At 43.9% G+C, this 27,464-nt stretch overlaps 1 protein-coding gene across 2 annotated transcripts in view; it reads right to left on the bottom strand.

The window, feature by feature from the left end:
* The window catches only part of zmp:0000000755 (phosphofurin acidic cluster sorting protein 2), a 58,524-nt gene extending 33,302 nt beyond the window's left edge, over positions 1 to 25,222 (bottom strand). Inside the window, exon 1 of one of the 2 annotated variants that reach the window (XM_020655200.3) lies at positions 24,857 to 25,222. In XM_020655200.3, coding sequence (XP_020510856.1) covers positions 24,857 to 25,062 — 206 coding nt within the window. In that variant the 5' untranslated portion in view covers positions 25,063 to 25,222. The remainder of the gene's footprint in view (positions 1 to 24,856) is intronic. The other variant, XM_020655201.3, reaches the window with a different exon arrangement.
* Between the last annotated feature and the right edge of the window lie 2,242 nt (positions 25,223 to 27,464).

Genomic DNA, 27,464 nt, shown 5'->3' with positions numbered 1-27,464 from the left:
TAAATCACAGTTCTGATTGTCAGCTTTATGGGGTTTCATTCTTCCTGCATGGTGACAGGGCACAGATGTTTGAGAAGTCATGTAGCAGTAAAATGTCTTTAGTCAGCGAGCTGCTGCACATCACAGTGACTCACTGCCATCTGTTCATCCTGTTTAACCATTCTTTAAATAAATCTCCTCACACACATTTACCTTCAACCGACTACAGAAGAACTACCTCTAGGATCCGCTCTGTCTCATGAACCACAGCCAGATTAAAAGGAGGAATCAGTAGAAATCTTTGTTAACACAACATTCAAACTGGGCCCCTCCTCCCCCAGAAGCCACGCCCACTGCAGGACGTAGTATGTACGTTTACTGCTACTACACTGCAAGCTAACTCACGCTAACACAAGCTAACCGCCGGTGTTTGTCACCTGCCAGTCCAACAGGAAGCAGACCAACTCCACGTCCACGGGTAAAAGACAACACAAGGTTCACCCTCGTTTTAGAACCAGCTTTATCCGCTTGGTGTTTCTCCTCATTGTGATTATACTTTCTCTACGTCCACGTCCATAAACTCACCTGCTGCGCTGTCATTGGCTGGAGGAAACACACCAGCTCCGCCCAGAAACGTCCAGAGTCAACCAGAACAAAGCAGAACAGTAAAATCCAGTCAGAGGACAGAGTCTCTGCAGACACAGTCACCACCACACATGTATGGAGGCCCAGAAGAGACGATGGAGCAGCTTTACTTTAGGAGAAGTCTGTATTTTATTTTGAAGGAACAAGCTGCTGACTCCACCTCTAGATAGAACAAGAGATAAATGAGAATACTCAAAGGTTAAAGTTGTATTGTGCACCTCCTTTACGTGTCCAAAACAATCATAAACCTTTAAAAATCCCCCTCTCAACACACCCTCAGAAACCCTCCACAGCACAACACTCATCAAAAAGTCAACACTAGCCAGGCCAAGTCTGCAGAAGCTTCCTCCTCCTGACCCACTTTCTCTTCCAGTCCTGCTGCATTAAAGTGAGAAGTGTCTGAGCACCGAGTCAGAGTCAGAGAGGAGGAAGAGAGACAAAGCAAACAAAAACATGTCCAGTCACCCACTTCTCCTGCCACTCTCTCCGACTTCATCCAGACTCCTAATGCTGGGCTGGTTTTTAATTCCCGATAACTTAACATGTTTGAACAGAAGAGCTTTAAACTGAAGGCAATAACAACTGAGAGAAATAAAAATTGTTCTGCTTAAAGAAGACTTTGTAGACAAGGGCAGCAGTGTCGAAGAGGCAACCAACGATGTGGAAGTGTCAGACGAACAGCAGAGTCATGCTGATCTTTTATTGTCTGCTCATTTGAGCTCTTTTCACACATGCAGGTGATTATATCCTGCTGCATTCTCACATCAGCTCACTCTGACTTAAATGCTAAACTCTGATATGATTATGGTAAAATATCAAACGATATGCAAATACATTTGATTCTTGGCACTAAATATTGGGTCATGTCGGGATCCTGAAGAGCCAAACTTTTACATTTATGTCTGCAGAAAAAAAGAGCATGCATGGCTATGAATGTTCTTGTTTATAAATCAAACTGACGTGGAGGAGGGGATGGCAGGAAGCTTGCTAAAGGTCATAAAATCCCAAGAGAGGTTTATTCAAGCTGCAAGAAAGATTTATCTTTCATGATGATATCAAATTTTCAGCACGATGAGTCAGAAACTAAGTGTCCTGTTCAACGCCACTCGACGACATTTTACTGGAATCATTAGGGGGCGGGGCTTGCAGATTCACTTAGCTACATGATTACTTCAGTTACATCACATACATGTATGTAAGAATCAGAAATGCATTCCTGTTTGAGGCCGGAGCGATTAAATGTTAAAGCTCGAAGGTAGCCCATGAATCCAGCCTGCCGTATGGTGAGGATGAGTCACCAGTCAGAGAGGGAGGGAGAGAGAGAGAGAGAGAGGGAGAGAGAGAGAGAGAGAGAGAGAGAGGGAGGAGGGGGAAAACAGAGCTGACGCTTTAACAACATCTCTATCCCGTCTCTCTTTCTCTCGCTCTCTCTCCCTCTCTCTCACATGTAATTAAAAAGGCTGCAGGCGCTGGAGGGGTCACCTAGGGAACGGGGGATTTTTTATTATTAGACAGAGGTGTTATCTGCACTCCGGCCTGCCACTGTGCTGTGTTGACAGTGAAACTTGTGGCCATCTGTTCTGGCCTGGTGCCGCTGTGTTCCCGTGCTCCAGCCCAGTGCCACTTCGCTTTGCAGCCCGATCGGCCACTACAGCGACAAACCAGGTGTCCTCACAGCACTAATCATTCTGCTAAAACCGCCTGCAGAGACCTGCAGAGACACAGGGCTCGACCATATAAACTGTCTCAAAAACGAAAACGAGATAGAATTTGTCGATAATAGTGATACTCGATATGGACGGATCAAATAGCCCATCAAGGCATCAGAAAACAGCGACGACAGCCAGTGAGTCTGCAATTTTCTGCTTCCAAAGAAGAACACGCCCACTACAGGCTGCAGAGCATCGTTTGAGCTGCAGGAGGAGAAAGTAGACGTCTTCTATGAAAGAGAAAAGAGCGTCACAGAAGAGCAAGAGAGTCAGAAAGTAATCTCTCGTTACGCTCAAGAAGCAGCCTTTAAGGGACACTTTTTACCTTAAACTCTGGCTTAAATCCCTGGATCTGTTTGTTTGGAAAAGAAGGAGACATCTGCACATTTTATATCTAAAGTTCTACGCTGAAGTCATGCTAAGCTAAAGCTAGCTGAGCACCTATAGAGACAAGTGCTAATGTAGGCACAAATCGGCGTGGCTTAAAAGAGATCAATCATAAACATGAAACTCCTTTAACTGTTTATTTTGCATTGCATTAATAACATCTGCAGATTATTCCACTCCAGTTAAGCCCCGTTTACATCAGGCGGTCTGGTTTGGTCCAGTACAATTTGGTACGGTTAACCCTGATTTTGCTTGCGTTGAGCCATCGTCATCCTGCTTACACTCAGCTTTGTAACACTGTGACATAATAACAACGCAGAAGAAGAAGAACGCAACACAGTAAACGCAGGGCAACAATGGAGGATGTCCAGCAGAGGTCTGCACCTCTGAGGTCGTAAATGGGGCGGAGCTACATGCTGAGATTAGTCACACACACAGAAAAAAAACAGCCTTAATATCAAAGTGATATTTAAACATAGCGCAATTTGTGTTATTACCACTGTTGCCCGGGAAGTGACGATTCTTTCGACCAATCAGCGGACTGCAGTGTGGCTAGCTAGATCAGTACGCTTGGCACACTAACAGAAAGAAAGCAAAAAAAGTAGGACGGTACGGATCGGTTGTTTTGGTACCATTCTTAACTTTAAAAAGCTGCCGCAGGAGAAGCGCGCGAGAGAGCGAGAGAGAGAGAGAGAGAGAGAGAGAGAGAGAGAGAGAGAGAGAGAGCTGCTACATTTTCAGAGTGAGAGGAAATTATCCTGTGTTGGGTAACAAGGATTTCTAAATCAGTTGTTGTGGTATCAACACAGGTATTGTTCACGTTATATTTTATTTGAATGGTATCAAAGTTTTAAAGTCTGGTATGATGACACTTTATTTTGAAGGGCATTTCTAAGCTTCCTTCATGAATCCACAAACTGACGATGTCATTACACGAGATACACACTCTGGGTCAGAGAGAGTTTAGATGCGTGGATAAACTATGTTTGTGACGATGGGGGGGGGGGGGGGGTGTTATGCTATTGTCACCCCTCCCCCTCAACACACCCTGGCACACACTGAAGATGAAAATAGGGTTCTTCAGAAGCCCCCAAAAGATTAAGGTTTTTTCTAGGATTAATCCTGAAAATAAACCGTGTCGCTCCCACATTCCCACAGAGAGCCTGAGGGGAGGCGGAGTTATCAATCCATAAAGAGATCGGTGGGCGGAGAATCTATACAGCAGACTGCAGCTCAACGTGTCTGTAAAACAGGCGGAGAGGAGAAGATATAAGTGAGACCTGTTTCCCAGCTGATAAGAACCCAGAAAGGGACGACTATCTTTTAGTTTCACTGCTTGAGTTTTAAAGACAACACAGTCCTGACAAACTCCTCGATCAGGTCATCACACCGAGTTTATTAATCACCGATTGTTCAGCTCTGTCATGGAGCTTTGTTTACATCTTGAACCATGATCTTTTTATTAATCAGTCCTCGCTTATTTTAAAGGGCACATATTCTACTCCTTTTCAACCAATTAGTCTCAGAGCTCCCCAAAACAAGTCTAAAACAGATCCACTCTGCTCCTGTATTTGATCATGCCTATAAACCCCTCTATTTCAGCCCTGCTCAGAACAGGCTGTTTCTGTGTCTGTACCTTTAAGGGCCTGGGTGTCTCTGGCTTTCTCGCTCTATGCCCTATTGTTTACGGTGAGACGGCAGACTCAGAGGGCAGAACAAACACCTAGCTGTGGGAGTGTCACCCACCTGGGGGAGGGGTTACTGCCCTTCCTGGGGGAAGGGCAGTAGGCTCAAGGCTCAAGGGAAAATCTCCAAACGGCCTGTTTGAGCACACATTTTCTGAAAAGTGGAGCAGGCAGAAGACGGAGAGGATGGACTTTTCTCATCATTGGGGGGTTTGTAGACAGACTAGAGACTCATATTAGAGTTAGAGAAACATGGTGATAGTGCATTATACAGAATATGTGACCTTTAAGCTTCAACATGACGAGGGTTGTGATGACAAAGTTTAGGCGACACAGTGATCTTATCAGGTCCTATAGCACGCTGCTGAAAGTGGACGTGCAGATCTTTTCTACATGACATCTTCTATAGCCGTCATGAACATGTAAAAACACAGAGAGCAGAGTAGTATGTTTGGTGTTCAAATGAACAGTTATCGACTGCTCGGATGAACGGTGCCCGCTCGCTGCCTGCTCGCTGCCTGAGCACACTGCAGCTAATAGGTTTAGCCTACATGGCAATGATGGCATCACTCACAGCTGCATGAGTAGTGCTGCTCCATCTAAGCCCATTAGTGCGTCCAAGTCGCTCACTGTACCATCACTAACTGTTGACCTTTACCGGTTTGAAAGTAAAGAAAGGCCATTAGATTACAAGGCCATTTCCCTCTCTGAGGTTCTACAGACGGCTCCCAGTGATACATCAGTAGTACTCAGGAGATCTACAGTATGTGGAGAGAAATGACTAGTTTGGTGGAAAGTGTGAAAAAGGATCAGAAAGATAAAGGACAATAAATCTGCATCCAAAATGAAACAGCTCCTTAACCAAAGCTCCTGTCGTCCACATATCCAAATGCAATCCAACAACATTATTCATATCTTTGATTTTTTACCAGCCCATCAAAACCTTTTTAAATAGTCAGTATATACATAAGGTCCATCCATCCGCTTCCTCTTAACCAAGGTTGGGTCAGGTTGGCAGCTGTTGCTCAATGCGCTATCAAGAAGAAGAAAAAGGTTCAACTTTTAGAACAGCACCATACTTGTCAATATCACTTCTCCCTCACCAATCAATCACAATCATGAAGGGGCAGGACTTCTGACATCAGCTTTGTCAACAACAAAGGCGGAGGAGACGCTAATCTGACTTGTCATTTGGAGGGAACAGTTTCCAGATGTAAGGCTGCCGACTCCTTTACATCGTCTTCATGTTTTCTTGGTGACATTTCCTCGAATTAAAGCAAATATTATTAAAAACAGACCCAACGGACATTTCAGAAAGACGTGGAAGTTAACCTTTGAAACCTAGCACCAGTGAGCGCTGGTGAGAAGGTAAAACCATAAACATGTTTGTATTGTTGGATCTTCTTATTTGCTACTGTTGAAATCTGTGCAATGAAAGGTGTTCAGTCAGCAGCTGCAAATCCTTTCACAGTTATCTGTCCTGGACAAACAACACAACTTATCAGGCTGTACACTCAAACAGCTGCGGTCAAATATTTGACTTCAGATAAGAGGCCTGTGATTGGGGGTTATAGGGCATATTGGATCATCTTATCTCTGCTGCTTCGTCCTTTATCTCCGCAGCAATAACACAAAGACTTCAGAGAGAGCATTACAAACATTACAAGCTTTTACTGTTCTAGTGGATTAGTTTAACACTTCATTATTTGATTGTGAAGCTTTTTAGATCAACTCTTTCACCACCGACAGAGAATACACAATATAAAGTGTGCACATGCTCCAAGTCAGCCAGCAATAACCTCCAGTGTCCACTAGAGTCTGTCTCCTGCAGTGAGTCAGGCCCCATAGAGCCCCATGTTAAAATGTCCATCTTTACAGCTGCAGTTCCTCCAGTGTCCACTAGAGTCTGTCTCCTGCAGTGAGTCAGTCCCCATAGAGCTCCATGTTAAAATAAACATGTTTACAGTCTGGTATAAAAACAGTTTGGGTCTCTAGAGCTCATTTCTCTCTTCAACTGTACGGGCTGAATGTTTATACAACTCACCTGTTTACATTATATTAAGGCTTAAAGGGATGTAGAATTAGGGGGCGTGGCCTCTTTGAATGACAGATGGGAGCTGCTAGCTGTCTTCTAGGTGTCAGCTAAATCAGTCCCTGACCTTTAACCTCTGGGTCGTGTTTGTGCTGTTGGAGTCTTTTGGAGATTTGTTCATGTAAATATCAGACTAATAATCTGTCTCTCTCTGTGAGCTTTATCAGACTAACAGACCGTCCAACAAGTCTGAGCTCTACTTTTTACAACCAGTCACATAAGGAGTTCATTTTATTTACATGTTAGCAACAATTAGCAGCTAACTGTGTCTGTGCTCATCATACTTTTCTGCCTTCAGAAAACCCAGATCTTGCAGCCTTAAAGGTCAAACTTGTGGCCTCAAACAGGAAATCAACTAACCAATGGGTCGTGTCAAAGCAGCTATACTTCTAATATCTATACAGGCTGTAGGTGACAGTCATGTTAGCATGTCTCCACAGAGCCTCTCTGTATGTCTGGTGTAGACTGAATGACTTGGCCCACCTGTATCGAAACGATGCTGGAACATCAAAGGAAATTAAATCAATTGTGGGAGGCTGATTAAAGGTGGACAGCGGGTTGGAAGTCAGAGAGCAGAGCCCAGGGACACACACAATGTGCACAGAGGATAATCCTTTTTGTTAGCCCCTCTGTGACCTCAGCCTCCCCTGAGTCAGGCCGGCTTTCTTAAACACGCACAAACACATGTGAGGCCTCCTGCAGGTTCCTCAGGAGTCAGGTCTCAAAGGGAACCTCTGGCCCGACACCAAACTTCAGACATTTCGCTGCTTTGAGTTTGGCTCTCTGGTAAAGTGATACGTCTGTCTGGAGACGGCTTGTGTGACGAGCGGACATAGTTTCTATCACACAGACATCAGAAGGTATTTAAAAAATGTAAAAACCCACATCTGAGATCGACTCTGCAGGCATACAGGCGCAGTATCAGATTTAAGATGTGACTTGAAGCATATGAAGGAATGATCGTTTAGGTTCAAGGCAAGATCACAGAACAGACATCCCACGTTTCTCTACGTTTTTATGCAAAGCAGAAACTTGAATTCTAATCGTTCCTTTTGTTGCTCAGAGGGAAATCTTTACAAGCTTAACGTCTCCAAACTGATCATTCTTGGGATCTCACACAGCTACGATTGTGGACAATAATATTTTAGGAAAGATTTATTTCAAGAGGTCTGAATTCTCAGTTTGAAGAACACTTCCCTATCACATGGGGGATGAAGATAGTGGAGCACATGTACTCAGTGGCTCCGTACTCTCAGGCTGAACTGCCCCCACACCTACTCACAAACTTCTACAGGAGCACAACAGAGAGCATTCTTAGCCAGTGCTGCACAACATGGTACAGAAGCTGCACAGTGGAAAACAAGAAGGACCTGTCCCGGATGGACTCAGAGCGTTGGACCCTCTATGCTGACTACCTGCAGCGGAAGGCAAGGTCCATCAGTACGGACAAAACCCAAAACAAAAGCCTACCAACCTCCACCCTCCCCTCCTGTCTCCACATTTTCCCCTGCCCTTCCTTAACCAGCAGGGACAGAGACGGCAGCAGATGAGTCTTAATAAACATCTGAGAACAAGATTCAGAGATCAATTTCAACTGATGATGAATGTCTCAAAGTTGATTCAGCCTTTCTGTGTTATAGAAAGTATTTTCTTCGGTTTGGAAAGTCTGTTGGTTCTACTGCGATGACACTCAGTTACTGTGCCGCTAGACACGCCATCAGTGGGCGGGGCTGTCTCTCTTCCCTCACATGGTAGAGGGAGGGGTCCTTGTTTAAAAAAAAAGAAAGTATGAAACATGTTTGAGCCTCTGAGTGAAACGTTAACAAGCTGAAGGAAGCTCCGTCCCGTCAGTGTGAACACAGAGCTAAGAACAACAAACCCTGAGGGAGTTTGACTTCACTCTCTTTGTAGGAAGTCATTATTCCACATTATTTTTTACAAAGGGAGTTATGTGATTTCAGTCGCATGTTGCCTTTAAACAAAGCCGGGTGCCAACGACTTTTATCTTCCGTTGCCGTGGTTTGGAACATATCGACATCGTTGGATTTTTACAAGTATTGAATTGAAGTTAAAACATTCTGTTATGAAGACAACGCTAATGCAAACAGAAAAGAGAAAGAGAGAGAGAGAGAGAGAGAGAGAGAGAGAGAAAGAGAGAGAGAGACAGAGAGAGCGAGGGACCATCGAACCCTCTGCATTGAGCGATATGCTGCCTGAGCAGAAACACACTGTTGTAATCCTTTCCCCCTGGTCAGCTCTCCAGCTCATGTTTTGCCGGCTCCATGCCCTCGGATCGCTGCACAGCAATTGTCAGAGGCACAAAGCGGGGGGAAGTGGAGGATGGAGGACGAGTGATGTAACACTGAGGGATGAATGAGAAAGTCACTGTCTGTGTTTGGTATGTGCTGCGGGGGGATCCAAGTAAGAAAGGAAGATGACTGCGAGTCATGCTTTTAGTGCTTTCCATCGTCTACTTGTATTCTGTGCTTCACATGTGAAAGCACTCACAGTCTTTGAATAAAGCTCGCTCCGACATAAAGCTCTGCATGAAATTCTTCAGGAGTCGAGTGTGGAACTGGCATGTATGTGTGACAGAAAAGCCTTTCTCTCTCTGTGCAGCACTTTGTTCTTTCATAACACTTTTATTTCTTCTTGTCTAGTTGTATCATTCAGACCAAATAAAGGATGAACGAGTGACGAGAGTTATTTCCTCTTTTTTCATTTTCAGACAAGAAAAACAGTCAAATCTCTTCAGTGTGAGGCCGAGCCACGGGAAGAAGAGTCGCACTGGAAACAATAATCAGAACTTTATTTTCTTTATTTTACGTTTTATTTTTAGCTTTTCAATCAAATGGAACAGAAACAAAGAAGACCTACATGTTTCAAATCCATACCCACACCACCCACGTCAATGCTCCTGCATAGATTAATCCTTTTAAATTCTGGGTTCATACTGCAGCCTGAACATGGATGAAGAATGGAGAATAATTGAGGCTAATTTAAATCATTTTTCAATCTAAAGTTATATTAAGAGTGACAGAGAAAAATCAATGGAAGGATTAAATGGTCTGGTTTTGTGAGCCAGATGGTCATATTCTGTTTGGCTTTAATTCTCTGAAGGAAATCTTCAGAAGAGGGAGAGGAAGAAGAGGCTCCACAAAGAGAACAAGAGGACGCTTTTCATTTGGCAAAGTCTGATTTCTGTCACTGTTGACTTTATGTTAGAGAATAAAAACATGATTAGTCACTGAAGCAGCAGGACACAAAAGATGACAGCAGAATAAAGACCTTTGGATAAGAAAGTAACCTTCACATGATGATTCTGTCTCATGAGTCTCGAGTCTGTTTGGACTTTTCGCTGTGGAAATGTGGCTGAATGTCGACGGCTGAAACTGAAATTACAAATATATCCTTTAATCTGCCGCAGTCGTAACAAGGAACATTTCTCATCAGACATTCATTCTCATAATGCAGAGCAACAGATGGAGCCCTCTCAGTAATCTGAAGACTATAGAAAATATTTTGTAATGGGATGAAAGCTTAAGCCCAAAAGGCCAGAAGTCATGTGATTAAGTTAAACAGAGCTCATCCAAAGTTGTGTCGACAGAGGCTTAAATGGTTTTAGCATCAAACATGACGATGCTGCTGGTAGAGAGGTGCTGCAAAAGTCCTGATACCTGCAGAGACAAAACCTCACACGGACATTATGTCAGACTCTACGGTCTGCTATCTTCTCTTGTCCTGTTGAATAATCCACAGGGTTTTTAAAGACGCAACATTTTAAATAATGTCGTAGAACTTATTTCACACCTGCTCGTCTCCGGAGAATCTGGCTGCACAAACCTCACACACAAATCCTGCATATCAATGTAAACAAGGGGATCCCTGCAGACCTAAAATCAACATCCAAACTCTTCTAGTTGATTGTAAATATCATCGATTGTAAAAGAACAGATGTGCAATAAAAAAAAACAAGTCTTATCTCTAATGCTTCATGGGCGGAAATAAATGAACAAAGAAAGAATCATTTTCAAGATGTTTTAGTTCAATCAGATATCAGTGCAGAGAAGCTTTAAAGCAAATGATTCTGTCTGGTTCTGGTGTTAAGGATCAGGGTTCTATTGGTACCAGAATTTTAAACTTGGATATGATTCGATACCCGTTTGATACCACAGCAACAAAAATAAGAATCAAAAAACAGAAGTTATAACCTCCCAATATTTGTTAATTTCTGGGGTTATTTTGATTACCCAAAAAATGCTGATAAACTCCTGCAAACTTTCCAAACTGGCAACGTGTTGGTGCCAATGTTTATGTGCAATTAAGACACATTTAGACCGTTTGATCCATGGTAAGATACACCTGACGCATGGAATAAAAGTTATTTTCTTAACACTTCAGTATTCGTTGTAAAACCGATGGTATCAAAAAAGCATTGACAATCTTGATGACATTATCAAGGATGTAACTACCCCAAATCCCTTGTTCAATTGATCTTTCTTCCATCCCGTACTCTGCATTTCAGCAGGACTGATCCTGTCTTCGTTTGTCCAGCAGGTGCAGAGACAGGAGCTGCGTGGAGGTATTTGTGTTGAACAGGTAGGAGGGACAGTTGTCATCACTCAGGTATGAACGCACCCCGAGGGAAAAGGAAGATTGTGGAAAAAGATAAACTTGTTACTTTGCCAGAAGAGGGTGTAATCCCTGCGCTCGTATCGCTCGTAATACTCTGTGTATGTTCTTTGTCACATCTGTGGTCGTGAGGCTCCACAGAGCTGCGGCACAACGGGACAGTTGTCGGGATTACCGTCAACTTTTTATGTAATACTACACGGGGCTGGTGCATTAGAGCTCAGTGCCAGATTGTGTTTGTGTTTGCTGATTCAAGCTAATGCTCTCCGTCAAACGCCCGTTAGGAAAAGAGATTTATGTCTGCGTGGTGTGATTCAGAGGTTTGACTGGTATGCTCTTGTTGTGTGGGCAGTTTGGAACAATCCTTCAAAGGCTTCTCCGTGGAAGTGGAGGGTGTGTTAGCAGCATTGTCTTATTGAGAAATACGGGGCACAAGAGAAAAGTATGAGATGAACCTGTCTTCATATTTTATCATCAAGTCAATCGCATGCTGTGAAAAAGAGATGCTCCCAGCTCTTTTGGCACTGAGCCACGTTAGCAGACAAAGTAGTCTTTAATGAAATACACAAACGATTACACAACGTGGTGAGGCGATGACAGGATCTGTGAGTCAGCGACGACAGAGCGCTTTATTCAACGTCTCTCACGACCTCCCACAGAGGGTCATCAGAAGACTTCTTGCTCATTTCCAAATCCTTCAGCCAACGCCACGCTGTGCGCCTCAGTGATGTCACAGCCGTTTGTAGGAAACAGACAAGACGATTTCTTTGAAGTACTTAAATCATGATGACATATTATTCTGATTTAAATTTATTTCATTTTATTTGTTTCATTTAAAAGGAAGAATGTGTGACTTTTAGATCCAGTAGATGTCGCCCTTGAGCACAAGCATGAAACCAAAACAAACTGCTGTTAGGCCACACCTCCTCCATACTGAAGCCTCCACTCTCCTCCACAAAAGAGTAAAGCACAAGTGGTGGACAAAATTTTCCTCGACTCCACCTGTGTCCTGCATTGTTGTGTTAGCATGCTAATGTTAGCGCTCTTTAGTTAGCTCGTAGCTTCATATTGCACATGAACTGACACAGAATGATCGTGATCTAAAAACTCTTACTAACATCCAAATAATCAGTGAGTATGTTCTTCTTCTCTCTAGTTCTTAACTAAAACAGCTTTTATACACAAGGGGAGGAGCCGGCCGTCCCGTCCATGTAAACACGGCTCTGACAACAACACAGCCAGCAGGACTCGAGCTTCTCACTCATTGTAGACAGTCATGACTCAGAGACATTTACACAGGAGAGACTTGATTTATCACATATTTATTGCAGTGTCTGGTTGAATGCCATAAAAATGTTTCTTACACAGTGAATTTATACCCCAGGACATATAGTTCCTCTTTACTACAAATGTGTTGAATTTGAACCTTTTAAGCAGCAAACATCTTTATGCTCATATAGTAGCATAAAACTCTCCTAAAGTGGTGATGCTTGTCTTCCATGTACCTGACACCAGTACACAACATTGATGATGTGCTGTGTTGGTTTTCTTGCCCTCCTCTGCTGTTTTCAGACACTCTGTCATCCTTTGTTGCTCTTTGTGCAGAGCTAAATGTCTCTTTTGTTCTGACATGAAAACAAACTGATGAGGTCAGCCGGCACGCGCTTCCAGAGGCCACACGAACCGACTAAACCAAAGCCACAGTTCAGCCTGATGTAAACCTCTGTGTCGACGCTGTAGTGGTCACTACATAACTGTGCATTGGTGTGTGAGCGTAGCTCTGCAATACACAACCTAACACGAGTTGTCAGTCTGATTTCTACGCTTGTTATTTCCACAGTTTTTTGGTTCCTCCACATTCTCTGCTTGTTTGTGCACAGGAAACCAAGGCGTCTGAAACACAGCGTATTATGTAGGAGTCGCAGCTGGCTTGAATACCGACTTGTACGATCGTCTTTCTGTAGAATTCTGAAAAACATACGATACCAGGAATTCATTTTCTAAAGGTTTATTTTAGGGCTTTCTATAAAGACGGAACAGTGGATAGAGTCCGAAATCAGGGGACTAGAGGGAGTGGAGATTGACATCCGGCAAAGGAGCCACAGGTCGGACTCGAACCCAGGCCCCAGGCTAGGGGACCACTGCCTCCCGACATCGCGCACGCGCACTAATTTATAGGCTACCAGGAACCCATTTCCAGAAATGTTGTAAATAAACAACGTTACCTAGCGATTCAGTTTCATTTTTGAGGAGGAGCACGTCAGGCTGCACACAGATTCTCTGTAGGTACAAGACTATGTGAACCTACAGCGCAGTAGTATAAATCAGGCTTTACACACCTTCAGCAGAACATCATACAGAGGTAACACACAGACGATGTCTCCCTAGAAAGCATATTAATGAGATTATCCTCTAACTGTAACCTCCAGACAGAACATCCTCTTAAAAGAGAAGGTCTCAGAGCCGCTGCCAGCTGAATGACTTCATAAAGAGTTTATAGAAACAGTGGAACAGATATAGGTGAATCCTGTGAGAGCCACGGCTTCTGACAAGGTTATGACTGAGCTATTCAATCCTGTTAAGGTGGATGGTCTGCCAGGCAGGTATACGCTCATCTAGCTGCAGTCTGCAGCTCGGATTTACAGCTCAGGAGCAAAGCCTTGTTTAAAACAATCCCTCTGTCTCAGCTGATGAGCAGGACAATTCAAACAGCTTCACACAGGAAAGTGATTTTTGAAAGCAAAGAATCGCGACGTGTTTTAAGATGACGCACACATTTATTCATAGAGTTATAAAGTCTCGACCCACTGTTCATGCAAAGACAGTTTCCTGTGTGTAGCAGAGACTTTGCAGCCGGAGATGATGAATAAACCTGACAGGTAAGGAAACCTCAATACCTCACAGAGTGACTGTTCTGATCATTTGAGACGTTACTGCACAGAAATGCTCAACAGAAAATATTACGAAATGCCAAAGAGCATGGACACATGTAAACATGTATGTCAGGGAAAGTATTTATAGCTGCAGAGCTTATATAAGCCATTTCACAAATCACTGGAGACGCTTCCCCTCACAAAGCCCCCGATGAATGGGCTCGATTGTACAAAGACAAAAAAAATGAAATGAAAAGGATGTTGAGGAAACATCCAGCATCGAACCCCGGGAGCCTTAAAAAGACAAAATGAGAAGACAGCGAGGACGTTACCCGAACCTGTAAAGTCGTTACAAACTCTTCCCCTTTGTGTTGAAATAACACAATGCTGACATTTCATTCAAAGGGTTTTACTTTACATATTTCATGCTGCCGTTTGGAGCCTCCGATAAGCCTGAGACAGGATTACGTCTGCCCTTTAACTACTGCAGCCACCACGAGCATATCTGTTTTCTACTGATGAGAGATTTGATGAAAAAACAACATGAGACCCTCAGCCTCACCTAAACTTAGACAACGTGCTTATGTTTCTCCTGATGCTCTAAGGCCTCCGGATATTTGGCTTGCAATGGAAAAAATGCAAATACATTCAAAGCTGAGATCTGGATTAAGAATCAATGAAATTCTGAGTGGAAATCAACAGTCATAGTTTGAAGAAAACCTTGTACAAATCATTCATCGGAGTCTTTTTCAGACCACTCTGAAGAGCCCTTTGTGGGATTTTTGACGTAGCGCAGAGTAACGAACATCTTTGTACTTTCAAATTGATTCTGTATTTGCAGAATCTTGATCTGTGAATTCACAGCGTTGTAGAAGCACGACGTGTAGAGAAACAGCAGGAGCTCCACACACACACAGCGCTGCTCTCTCCTGCGTTTTCCGGCTCCGCCCATCTCACTCACTTCGTCCCCCCATGACACCACAATGACTCATTGAAGCTTTCAGAAACTTAAAAGATCATTTTTGGAAGTCCGATTCAAACTATCTTACTTGAATACTATGAGGCATTAAATTACAAAGTAAGAAGGCTGCAGTGGATCAGATGTTCCAGTGACCTATAATTATTCTGTAGCCGGATGTATAAAGAATCTAAATCACTAAGCATTTCCTTACAAAGGTAAATTTCGCACCATGCCTGCTGTCTGCTAATGATGCTTACTCCACTGCAGCTAACAAATTAGCTCTGACTCAAAACTATTTTGTGCAAAGTGGACAACACTTCCACAAAGATAAATGAAAGCTATAAGAAGAGGGAATACAGCATTCAATAAATGTACTAGATAACACATCAGCAAAAGTGACTCCACCTTTTTTGAGGATCAAACTTCTCAGAAGGATTAATGCTTCACAAACAATAGATGCATGACTGTGTGTGTGTGTGTGTGTGTGTGTGTGTGTGTGTGTGTGTGTGTGTGTGTGTGTGTGTGTGTGTGTGTGTGTGTGTGTGTGTGTGTGTGTGTGTGTTGCTGCAGCCCGAAGGTGTTTCCTGACTCCTCCTCCTTCTATTCCCCTGGTTTAATCTGTCATAATGACTAATGTGCTGAATGGATCTGAGCTCAGGTTACTGCAGAGTTTCTATGCAGACGCTGCTTTTCTCTGTATCCATGAAGTAAACATTTTTAAATCAGAGACGCCAGAGAGAGGAGAAATCTAAAGATGAGACTCATTAACCAGAGCAATACTAAAGCTGTCAATATGTCATCACATGACACTAAAATATGTGACGTTATAAAGCTTCAACCTGCAAAAATGCACAGAGACTCAGACGGTAGACAAAGAGGAACATCATTCAGAGATTGGTTACTTAAAGAACGGTCCAACACCGAATGTGGGAATCTGTAAGTGCCAATTTTTCCACATACTCTGTGCGCGCGTCAATTTCAAAATAAAACACATACTACAGACTGACAATTAGTGTTAACTGAGCACCTTCACAGAGCATGGACAACAGACACTTCCGACTCCTTTATCTGTAACAACTGGGCATGTGATCATCACGCTCAGTGCTGCAGGAGAACTCTGTCATGCCAGGTGTTCATACCTTTCAAGGGCAACTTTTATGAGCAATATCGAAGAAAGATAGAAGTTGCCACTGATAATTCCTGAACTCCTAACGGTCTGTGCTGCACCCAGCGACCTGTGTTTGTTTATAAGAGGCCGTGCTAGTGTTTGTTTTTAAATGTCATGTGCTCTCATTCATACTGGCCTCAGTGTGTGTGTGTGTGTGTGTGTGTGTGTGTGTGTGTGTGTGTGTGTGTGTGTGTGTGTGTGTGTGTGTGTGTGTGTGTGTGTGTGTGTGTGTGTGTGTGTGTGTGTGTGTGTGTGTGTGTGTGTGTGTGTGTGTGTTCTGCTGGCACACACAGCTCAGGAAATGCCTGAATGGGAGAGGTGGGAAATAAGAAGAACAGAACAAGAGAGGAACACGAGCTGGGAGCCATTGTCCCCAAAGTGCTTATTTTGACAGGATCCTCCCTGTGTCAGAGGACGCTGTCCCTGCCTCACTCATTTGATCAGGAAGTTGGATGTGTTGACAAGAAGACACCCCGAATCCACCCACACAAGAATCTGGCCCTTTCCCACATTCAGAGGTCCACGCAGGGGGAAACAAACCTTTCTTCCCTTTTGGGAGGAATTCAACATTCAGCACATAGCCGATCACTGTGGAGCTCTGGGCCTGTTCAGCAAAACCCTTTCAACAAGAAGGGGGGGGGGGTCCCAGTATCAATGCAACAACCCCCCTCCCTCAGAAGAGAACAGGTTGTTGGTTAAAACCAGATTACAAACCGGGTCTGAGGGCTGGTTTTCGGCTACACCAGAAGCTCTCTCGTTGCCAGGAATGTGAAACTCTTCCCAAGGAAATTCCTCCTCCTTCAGGAAAGAGGGGAAGGAAACGGAGAGAATTCTGACACACTTCATGCAGTGGGAGTGAGCGTCAAAAGGACGAGATCAGGTGCTGATTGGTCCACTGCTGTTAGCAGTGTGTGAACAGCATGGCAGAGCATGGAGCTGCAGAGGCAGACGTTCACGTTTTGATTGCACAGAGAGCTATGGTACACATTACTAATAAAAAAAAAAAGAAACTCTGAATTTCATGACTAATATGGAGGGCTGATGTGGTGAAGGAATTCCCACCGTGGTGATCCATGGTGACTCAAAATAGCGTGGTATGTGATATTATCGCACCACGCCATTTTGCTTCATTGGCATATTTGTTTGTGAATCCGGGCCCAGCAATAACATCTGGGCCCACAAGATCTCTTGATTGTGACTTTTATTCTATTATTTTCTTAAGAAAAACGTCATCACAAGCGAGCAGCGTTAAAGTCAGCAGACAGCGCTGAAGTAAAACACAGTCACGCAGCAGCCAAAGTGTCTCCAAAGGGGGAAGTAACATTTGGTTTAGGGACCAGTGCAGTTGCCATTGTTCCCCTAAGAGCTTGAGGTGAGGTGACTACGGTTGGCTTGTTGATACTGCGTTCATTCATTTTTTCCGGTTACCGCGACAGCCTTACTGATATCAGTGATTTGGCCTCCGAGCTGCAGCCTCATGTATCTCCTCTCTTGAACGTGAATTATCTCGAGCAGTGAACATTTCCATCGCAGGGTTATCCTCCCCGAGCTCCCGTCCCAGAATCCAAAGCATCAGCGTGGTGTGTCCTCGGGGTATTAAAGGAATAGTTCAGATATTTTGAAAGGGGGGTTGCATAAGGTACTTATCAATACTCATTATGTCAGCAGTAGATTGCCGTCAGCATGGCTCCTGTTTGGAAACGCCAGCTGAAGTGGGTGCACAGCAGCAGCTCTGTGGGGAGTGATCGCAACCAGGATGTATTTGAGCCTTAAAAAAATATGCCTTAAAGATCTGTTAGACATAAAGTGTACAATGAATCATGAATATTAGCTTTTAATAGCCCTGAATAAATCAATCATTGCCTCCATGACCAGAAACTTGTTTCAGCTTATCTTACTTTCTTGTTTGAGATGTCTCCTTTAATAAACATCTGAGCAACAAACAGCAGATCTGATACGCTGCTAAGGAATTTAGATGTTGCAAACAAAAACAACAACATAGCGCCAGGGCAGAGAGCTGTCTGACAGTGAAGCCCAAGTCACACATACTCCGTGCGCGCCGCGGTCCGTCAGCACTGGTAAGCTGCAGTAGGAAGAGTATATAGTATATATATAGTATTTGAATATAAAGTGTTTAAGGGGCACAGTAGACCAAGTTGTTAGAGCGAGCGCCCCGTGTACAGAGGCTGTAGTCCTCGAAGCGGGCGGCTCAGGTTCAGATCCGACCTGGGGCGGGTCAGCAGTAGCTCAGTCCATAGGGACTTGGGTTGGGAACCAGAGGATCGCAGGTTCAAGTCCTGGTGTGGACCAAATCTGGAAGTTGTTCTGATAGCTGGAAAGGTGCCAGGGCACTTCCCGAGCACTGTCGAGGTGCCCTTGAGCAAGGCACCAAACCCCCAACTGCTCTGGTGCGCTCTTTGCCTAGCAGCTTGTAGCAGCCCCACTCTGACATCTCTCCACCACTGCATGTCCTCAAGTCCTGTTTGTGCATGCGTGTGATTCAGGCCTATATGTGTGAGAAGCATGTCCCTATAAATCAGAGTGTAAACCTGAATTTCCCTCAGGGATTAATAAAGGATATAAAAAAAATAAAGACCTGTGGCTCCTCTCCCACATGTCATTCCCCTCTCTTTCTGTCCCGACTCTATCCACTGTCCTGTCTCTCCAACAAAGACAACAAAAATAAATCTTATAATATAGATTTTTTTTGGGGGTGGAGCTTTGCACCAAACTCTGTCCACAGAGGAAGACGGTATTATGGAAAGCACTTTTTTCTGACTGTCATCTACGAGAGGTCATACAAACAACCCGCCTTCAATGTTGATTATTTCTTTATGCAAACAGGAAACAGTCAGTGGATCATTTATGTACAGCCCCAGAGAATAGCAACATGTCAAAATAAGAAAAAGGACGTAGTTAAACGCACATCACATGCAGGGCCGTGCTAAAACAGCATCCTGTCACAATAAGACATCGTGGTGGAGACTGAGCAGCTGTTTGACTCTGACATCACAGTAACAGAGCTGTCTGGAGCGTCTGCCGCAGCACAAACAAAGGTTGTAAACATGACGCAGACCGACACAGAGTGCTGTGTCACCATCCTGAAGGACACTGAGACGGCTGGTGGGCCGCGCTCACGATTGCTAAAGGAAGCGGAGGATTAAGCCGACAGTGTCTGTGTGCAGCATCAGATTACTAGCTCTTCTTTTCCTGTTATGAAATCAGATTACTGCAGCCCCCCGCCAGGAGAAACAATATCCAGCCCTGAGATGGAGGGGTTTTTTGAGGAGGTGAAAGGGGAAAGTAAGCTCGTATTATCCTGCAGACAGACCTCCTCTGTTTATATCCTGATTAAAAGGTTTCATCTTCGGTTGAAAATGAACATACAGAGTTAGACAATGAATCAAAGAGATTAAGGCCAGGGATGATTCTGGAGATCGCACGCAAACAACTCAAACTTCAGCGAGTAATAAATGGCTGCGTGCAAACATCCCAGCATGAGGGATACGTCAAGACTCAGAGCTGATGGGCTCATCTCCACTGACCCAGAAGTAAGACGTGGCTCCAGCTCAGGTCTCACTTTGTTTCTCTTCATCTTCATCTTCGTTTGCAGACATACACACAGCTCATCGTCGGTTAAACACACAACACAGAATTAGGACAGAAGACATAAAACCCCCTCTGATAACAGTCTGAAAACGACCCCGATGGAGATAAGACCCTGCCACTCACAGAGGCTGAGGTCGTCCTGGGACTCACAGGAACCAAACACGCAGAGAGCAGGAGGATCTGCTCTGACGAGATAAAGACAGGACGAGAGGAGAGCTTCTGGGTAGACGTCTCTGAGCTCACAGAGAGAAACTTTAACAAACACATAACGATCTGAAGTCAAACTTTCGGCGTCTGAACAAGTCGAGCAAAAACATTTCCAGGTCTTGTAAACAGTTCTTGTTTATTGGCCAAATAAAAAAAGCTTTATTAAGGAAACTTGTGTAACAGACGTCGACCACAACATTTTTTGAAATTAAGCATGAACCATGATGCTTTGGAAGCTGTGGCGAACACAACAAAACCGTCATCATGTTAGCGATGGCGGTCGTAATTTTGAAACCAAAGTTAAAGTAAAAGATCTTCAAAGTGAGTGAGAAGCGTTCCCTCACATGCTGCCACACTTTCTTTATTGTTAGCAGATAAACATGGCTCCATGTTGACCTCTGCATTAGTGACATTCCTGCAAAAACCTCAACACTCCCTCAACCAACGCCGGCCTGCCCACAGATACAGGCCGGACATTTGGATTCCTGAGCAGGTCATCTTTCCTGTGGGGTCATTACGACTCACTGACTAAATACGATATCTAATGCAAAGTGTTTTCTTCTATTTAAACACACTCACACAGTTTATTTTTACAGATCAGAGATGTGAGGATAAAAAAGTATGTGTGTAAATAACGCTGCTGTTCTTTATGCTCAGTGAAGCTTAGACGTGTCAGATATCAAGCTAGCCTTGGATTTAACAGTCAAAACTGCTCTACGGAAGTCAAAATAACCACAATAAAAAAATGTGAAACCACCCAGCTTATCAACACAGAACTACATCACCTGGTAGATATTCTTTCAAATGTCCTCTGGTGGAAGAGGGGCTCAAACTCAGGCTTGCGTTAACACCAGAGCATTGTTCATCTATTTATTAAACGTGAAACTGGGACAGGATGGGATAACCTATTCAGACATTTTGTGTAACTTTAGAAGAATCAACATCAGCTGTTACACAGGCTGTGTGCCTGCTCTATAACCTGTTAATAATAATAATACCACAAGTCTAAGGAGGACTCTCTGCACAGACACACACTCCTCAGGTGTGAAGTGTGTCACAGCAGGTGCAACGTTTTGTGGCACCAAAATGAAAAGGCACCAGTTGACGACAAACACTTTGTGATCGGGTAGACATTGGAGTTCATACATTAACAATAACTCTTCCTGCACCAGAAGAGGAGGAGCACATGATGTTGTTTTTGAGAGGGGAGGGGCTTCAGCCAATGGTTGTTGCATGCATAAGTTGAAGGCTTCATGTCAGAATAATATATTCATGTTTTTATGTGTCCACAGGTTGATTGTGGGGTCAAGAGATACACAAAAAGTGAAAAGCAAAGTGAGAAAATTCTCTTTTTGTTAAGAAGAGTTTGAATAGCCTTAGGTGAGTCAAGATCAAAACAGACAGAAAGCACATCCCAGAGTTGAGACTGACCCCAAGAGCAGAAAGCTTTTTCACCAGAGTATAAAAATACTTTCAACGGCTGCAAGCCAGGGAGGATCATTTTTAAAAACAACGTCTCATTAATGAAGAACAGCAGAGTGGAAAATATACCACGATACAGCCCATCGCAAAGAGTCCTGCGCTCTCGTGTGAAACTGAGACACTTATCTGGACAGCCACATTTTACTGAAGGCAAGTGAAGGAGCAAACAGCTGCACCCAAAATGGCCCTGCCCCTGAAAGAATGCCAAAGCACAATCCCTCCCCCCCCCCCCCCCAAAAAAAAGGCAGAGGGCCGGGCTGCATGCAAGACCTCTCACATCGTGCTAACATAAGGGGTATCAAAACGGGGGGGGGGGGGGGGGGAGATAGGCTGAGCAGAAGAGCACTGCAACTTCAGGACATCAAGTTACAAAGAAACAACACAACAAGAGGCACAATGAGCAAACGTGTCGACATCATGACGTAAGTAAACTCGTACTAATCTTATAACATAAAGACTGAAACACAGATACTGCAGTTTGTGTTGAACAATGCTTTGTGAACCTTTACGCCATGCCTCATTAATAATACATCTGCATCTCCATGCTTATCCATCTTTCATAATGCACCTTGTATGTCGGTCACGATGGAGAAAAGGTGCAAAGTCTGGAGGCAGAGAAGTGGGAAATCTATGCATCATAAATGTGATGCTGTGCAGAACACACATGTTTCCTACTTTCCCCTCAAACCTTAATGGATGCAGTTTTCAAAAAGCATGCTAACACACCTATGTCGGAACACTACAAGTGTAGCTGCTTGTTCAGAGAACAACATCGTTTTTATCTTTGTGTCCACAGAGCGCCCTGGCGGCGTTTCATTACAGCCAAACATCTATGATCTTATAGTTTTTGTCCGGGAGCATGAGAGATTAGGGTCGGGAAAGGTTTTTGACCTTTTCAGAGTGACAACACAAAACTGGAATCATGTTCTAAGAAATAATAACAGCAATAAAAAAAACTAGCAGTGCACAGGACGTTGAATAAAGGAGCGATGCTGCAAGAAACAGAGCTGTGACCGATCAGCATCACTGAGTGTCAATGATCAATGTTTCCCATAATGTTCTGATTCCATTGACACATGCAGACTCATGCAGGCTTAAAGAGGCAGTAGGCAAACACACACACACACACACGGAGCGTGGAGGAAACCCTCCCCTCGCGAGCCCACTTCTCTCCCATAGAGTGGAGCAGATCTAGGTCAAAGCTGATTAATGTGCCCACAGCTCCCGAGAGGCTTCTGGTCAGGTGGCAGCAGCGCCTGCTCCCTGCCGATGAATACTAATGCACAGTGTTACTGAATATGACTGCTACGCTGCAAAATAAACTGAGCAACGTGAAGGAGGCGACGCAGACGGCGGTGAGAACATCTGCACACAGAACAGAGACGATAAGAGCGGTTCACGGCCTCATTGTGCAAACTGTTTTGTCAACACTGTGAGTGTTTGTGTCTGAGTCCAGGTTTAACTAATCATGAGCTGCACAGAGAAGTCAGAACAAAAACACAACATGACCTACAAAATATGACGACGATGCTTTTTTAAAAATTCTAGTCTATTTTATTTATGGGGCTCAGGACGATCACATATTATGCAGCAATAAATGATTGCACAACTCCTCATGGCTGGATTACAACAAATGTTCCTCAAAGAAAGGCAGGGCGTCCACTTGTTTAGAACAAGTGGCTCAAAACCAGGGGTTCTCAACTGGGGGGGTGTGGACCCAAAAGCCGTTTTCAGTGGGTCGCAATTGTGAGCCTGCAATTAAAACTGCGCCAAAAATTCTACTAAGTGCTTTTAAAAATGTTTGTTTTCTTCTGTCACATGTTTCGTACCGTCTGAGGTCCAGACTGTAAAATAGTTCATTAAATAGGTCGTGATTTTTCATGAAGGAGTTGGTGTCAGCCAGTTGAGAATCAGTGGTTTTAACTTTGCCATACATCTACGTTTATAGTTCACAAATCTAACATTCTTACATTCAATCAAAAATCAAACGTATCCTCGATAAAGCCGACATTACAGACATTGCAAATCCTCTGGTTTCTCTCTGAACACCAGCAGAAATGATCGTTTCATGTTATTATACAACAACCAATCTAGAACAGCAATCAGCTTGAAAATGATTTGGTTATCATTTAAGACATGTGACCCAAGCTGTTTGAATTCCACATGAATGTCTCATTACGTCAGTCGTTCAGCAGGTGATAAACTGACTTTCACCTCGGGTTGTTACGGATGCAGAATTTCAAACCTTGATATGATGCTGGTAAAAATCAGACAACATCCATACCTGCTTTGTTACCACGGCAACAAAAACACAAGCTTTAGAGATTACCAATATTTGGTCCTTTCTACAAAAACGTTGGCAACGTTTTTGAGCAGTTCAGTTTGCACGCACTTCTAACAGTTTAGGCGCTTTTAGTTTTTATAGATTATAAAATGAACAGAGGTTGTGTTTATTTTTTAGAACACAGCATGTATCAAACATTTTGACAACCTTAGTTTTAACCAGTTGATACACTCTGTGAGCCACAAGGGGGACGAAACATAATTATCCAACATCCAATAACCTGCAGGGTCCTTAGTGACGAGTACACACCTGTAATACACAGGCTGACACTTTTCACCTGAAGTCAAAGTCTTTTCCTCCAATCATCCTACCAGCAGTCAAACATTTTCTTTAAAGCTTCAACGCGGAGAGAATATCTTCTTTAACTTCACCATGTTTTACAGGCTGTCATTCTTACCATGCAGAGCAGGGCTGCACTAAATCTTTAAGTTAAAACCATCACACTCTAAATGCATACAACACTTGGGTGATATCTTACATGCAAATCGAGGTTTCTACATTAAGAGAAGATGTCAAACATTGTCCTGAAGGCTTGTTAGTCCTCTAACTGACCCACAGGGTGCAGAAGATGTCTCCATGTCAATGTATTTATACAGAGTTATGTTGCTATTTGGTGGCATGCATTCCGTGAAACAGCCCAAGCACAGGCCTACATAAACTAATAAAATGTTTATGTAACACACTGACAGCACAGAGCAGGACAGAAACAACCTGAGTTACTTTAGTCAGCTTAACTTTTTTATACCGGCTGCTAGTTATCATAACGGATAATAAAAAAAACTATTTCACACTTTCAGGGTAAAGATAAGATGTTCATGTGAATCAAACAGTTTGTAATTGATCATTTTGATAAACTGAATATTTGTATTTAATAAACTATTGAGAGTACAGTGCTTATAACGCGAAACATGAGAGGAGCTGGAACAGCGATGCTACTCGTTAGCTGGTAGCGTTAGCATTAGCCAGCTAGCTCGTTAGCTCTGTTTTGAAATGTGTGTCAGCTCGTCTCTAACGTTACCGTCAGTCGGGGCGTCGGTGGCCCGTTTCTTCATCAAAACACTGGGTGTGTGGTGTTCGTGTTACCTCGGCACGCAGCTTGGGGATGATCGGTCTATCTCCCAGGTCGCAAACAGGTTCATTGGCACGGGCATGCTGCCGGAGCCCAGCACCACAGCCCCGGCCAGCCCTCCGGTCGGGAGGGTAGTCGGTACTGGTCCTCCGCCGCCGCCGCTGCTCGGGTTCAGGAAAGCGGCCCGGACGCCTCCTCTCTCTACAGCCGCCGCCATCATCACCTCCTCTGCCGGGGAGCAGCACTAGCTGAGTGTGGGACGAACGCGGGAGGAGCCGCTGAACTGTGCTGCCTGCTCCTACTCCTGCTCCAGCTCCTCCAGACTCCCTGCTCCTCTTACACTGAGGCTGCTCCTCACTCTGACCGGAGATGCTGCTCGGCGGGGCGGGGCGAAGTTCCGCCGATAGAGGGCAGCAACATCTCTCATAATACAGGGAGGTTGTGAAGGTATGGAGCTTAGTGAGGATTATTAGTTCTACATATTTTACTTTACACAAGAAGTTCTCACCCAGCTTAAAAACTAAATAAAATGAAAATAATGACGTTTTTAAAAAAATATTTTTGTTTTGGAATTGCTGCTTTATTTTGAAGTTATATTGTGGGCCCCTTTAATGGAAAGGACAGCTGAAGACAGACAGGAAATGTTGGGAGGAGAGAGGGGTGCAACATGCAGCAAAGGGCAGAGGTCGGAGCGACATAACTGCTAGGCCTTATTTTTTTTAGTTTTAAGGTTAGTATAAAGTCTCCCTGCTGGCCAGTGTGTGGAGCTGTCAGCAGTAAGCCTTCATAGTGATAATGAACAGTCGATCCAATCATCGTGATCAATGCTTTCTTACTGCTGGGTTTCAGATGTGTCTTTATTAGAAGCTCATAAATGAGTCCTGTGTTTGGTCATTACAGACGACCCATGAGTACCTCAATCCCATGTCTGATACCAACAAGATTACTGATCATGTCACATGTTTGTACTTTTGAAAGAAAGCTCAGAGACTGTAGTTTTTAAACGCCTGAGGGAAGGAATGGTTGTAAGTAAAGATTGATGAGTCAGTTGTCTCTTATTCAGAAGGTCAGGGGGTCAATCCCCAGCTCCTGCAGCTAGTGTTGTAGTACTCGAAATCAGTTTTGGTTTCAAGAACACTTTTTGGAGGTCTCGGATTATCTCGGACTTGAAAGCATTTTTACTCAGTCTTGTCTCGGTCTCACACTGGGCGAACTCCAGATTTTTAATCAAAACCGGTCAAGACCACCTCTGATCGGCTATGTTTCCACGTCATTACTGTGATTACGATGAAAACACCTCTTTCTTAAAAGAACAAATAACTTCAATTCATTCATAATTGGATTTTAATTCCCCAGATACGACCACCACCTTCCTGGAGTTACGGCTCAAAGTGAGGGACACGCCCCCTGCACACAAGATGATGATTTTTCAGGATATTTATGGTGTTGGTCTTGTCTCGGTCTCGAAATATCTTGGTCTTGAGGTGTAAAAGTCCTTTGAGTAGTCAGAAGACGAGTAAATAAATATACAAGCTCAAGTCCAATTACCGTTTACTTAATACCTCAAAGCTCTTTATCATTTTTTTCCACATTGTGGATGATAACAGATTACAGAGGTGCATTTTGACAACACATAAACCAAGATAGATGTCTAATATAAGACTAGTAACAATTACATGTTGCTTTCGTGGAACAACGCTGTAATAACCACACAGGAGGAACACTTGAACTAATCCTAAACTTGTTACTCTTCTTAGAGGGTTGGGCCTGCTGGGTATTAAATCCACATTGTTCAATATCAGTCATCAGTGTGTGATGAACTCCAAACACCTGGTTCCTGTGTGTCTGACGTTGCTCTCAGTACACGGGTGCTGGCAAACACTGACTGTACCTGCTGTGACAAGGCAAGCGAGTAAGTCTGACTTGACGCGACTTGTTCAGGAGGGTTGGGTAACGTGTGTGACAGGCGGCCTCTTCAAACTGACTCTGGGAAAGAAAAGAAACACTTCCTGATTTTGTTGACTGTTACTGTGTTTCAATCATAAGTCTGAACATAAAGCAGGACATCATTTTACCCAACAATCTTTGATTTTATTTGTTTATTTAAGAGGGACACATGTAATGAGCATCGCTTCATGTGTCAAATACAAAGTAGAGGTCATGCAATCAGGCTTCTAGTTGTGGCTGATTTGTGACCCCTGACCCTGCTCGGTTTAGGATTAAAACAGAAACGACAGAAACAGTGAAACTAAACAAACACAGACATTCTAATGCAACACAAGAATGAGACTAAAATAAGGACCGGCAGTAAAATAAGGGTTCTAAGACAAAGGACAGTCAATGACTAATACAGACCGTGGGGGGGGGGGGGGGGGGGGGGGGGGGCTGTAGTTAAGTCTGGAGGAACCAGAGGGTCGCCGGCTCAAGTCCCAGTGCGGACAACATTTAGAAAGGTAGCTGGAGAGGTGCCAGTTCACTTCCTTAGCACTGTATAGGTGGCCTTGAGTTAGGCACTTAACCCCCCCCTCCACTAGCTCAGGAGTGCTCGCTGTGTGGAACCCCCCTCCTCACTCTGACATCCCTCCTTTAGTGCATGTCCACAGGATCCTGTTTCTGCATGTG

Source organism: Labrus bergylta, chromosome 10 (assembly GCF_963930695.1).
Source record: "Labrus bergylta chromosome 10, fLabBer1.1, whole genome shotgun sequence".
NCBI classification, from domain to species: domain Eukaryota; kingdom Metazoa; phylum Chordata; class Actinopteri; order Labriformes; family Labridae; genus Labrus; species Labrus bergylta.
This window is presented reverse-complemented; position numbering and strand designations above follow the sequence as displayed.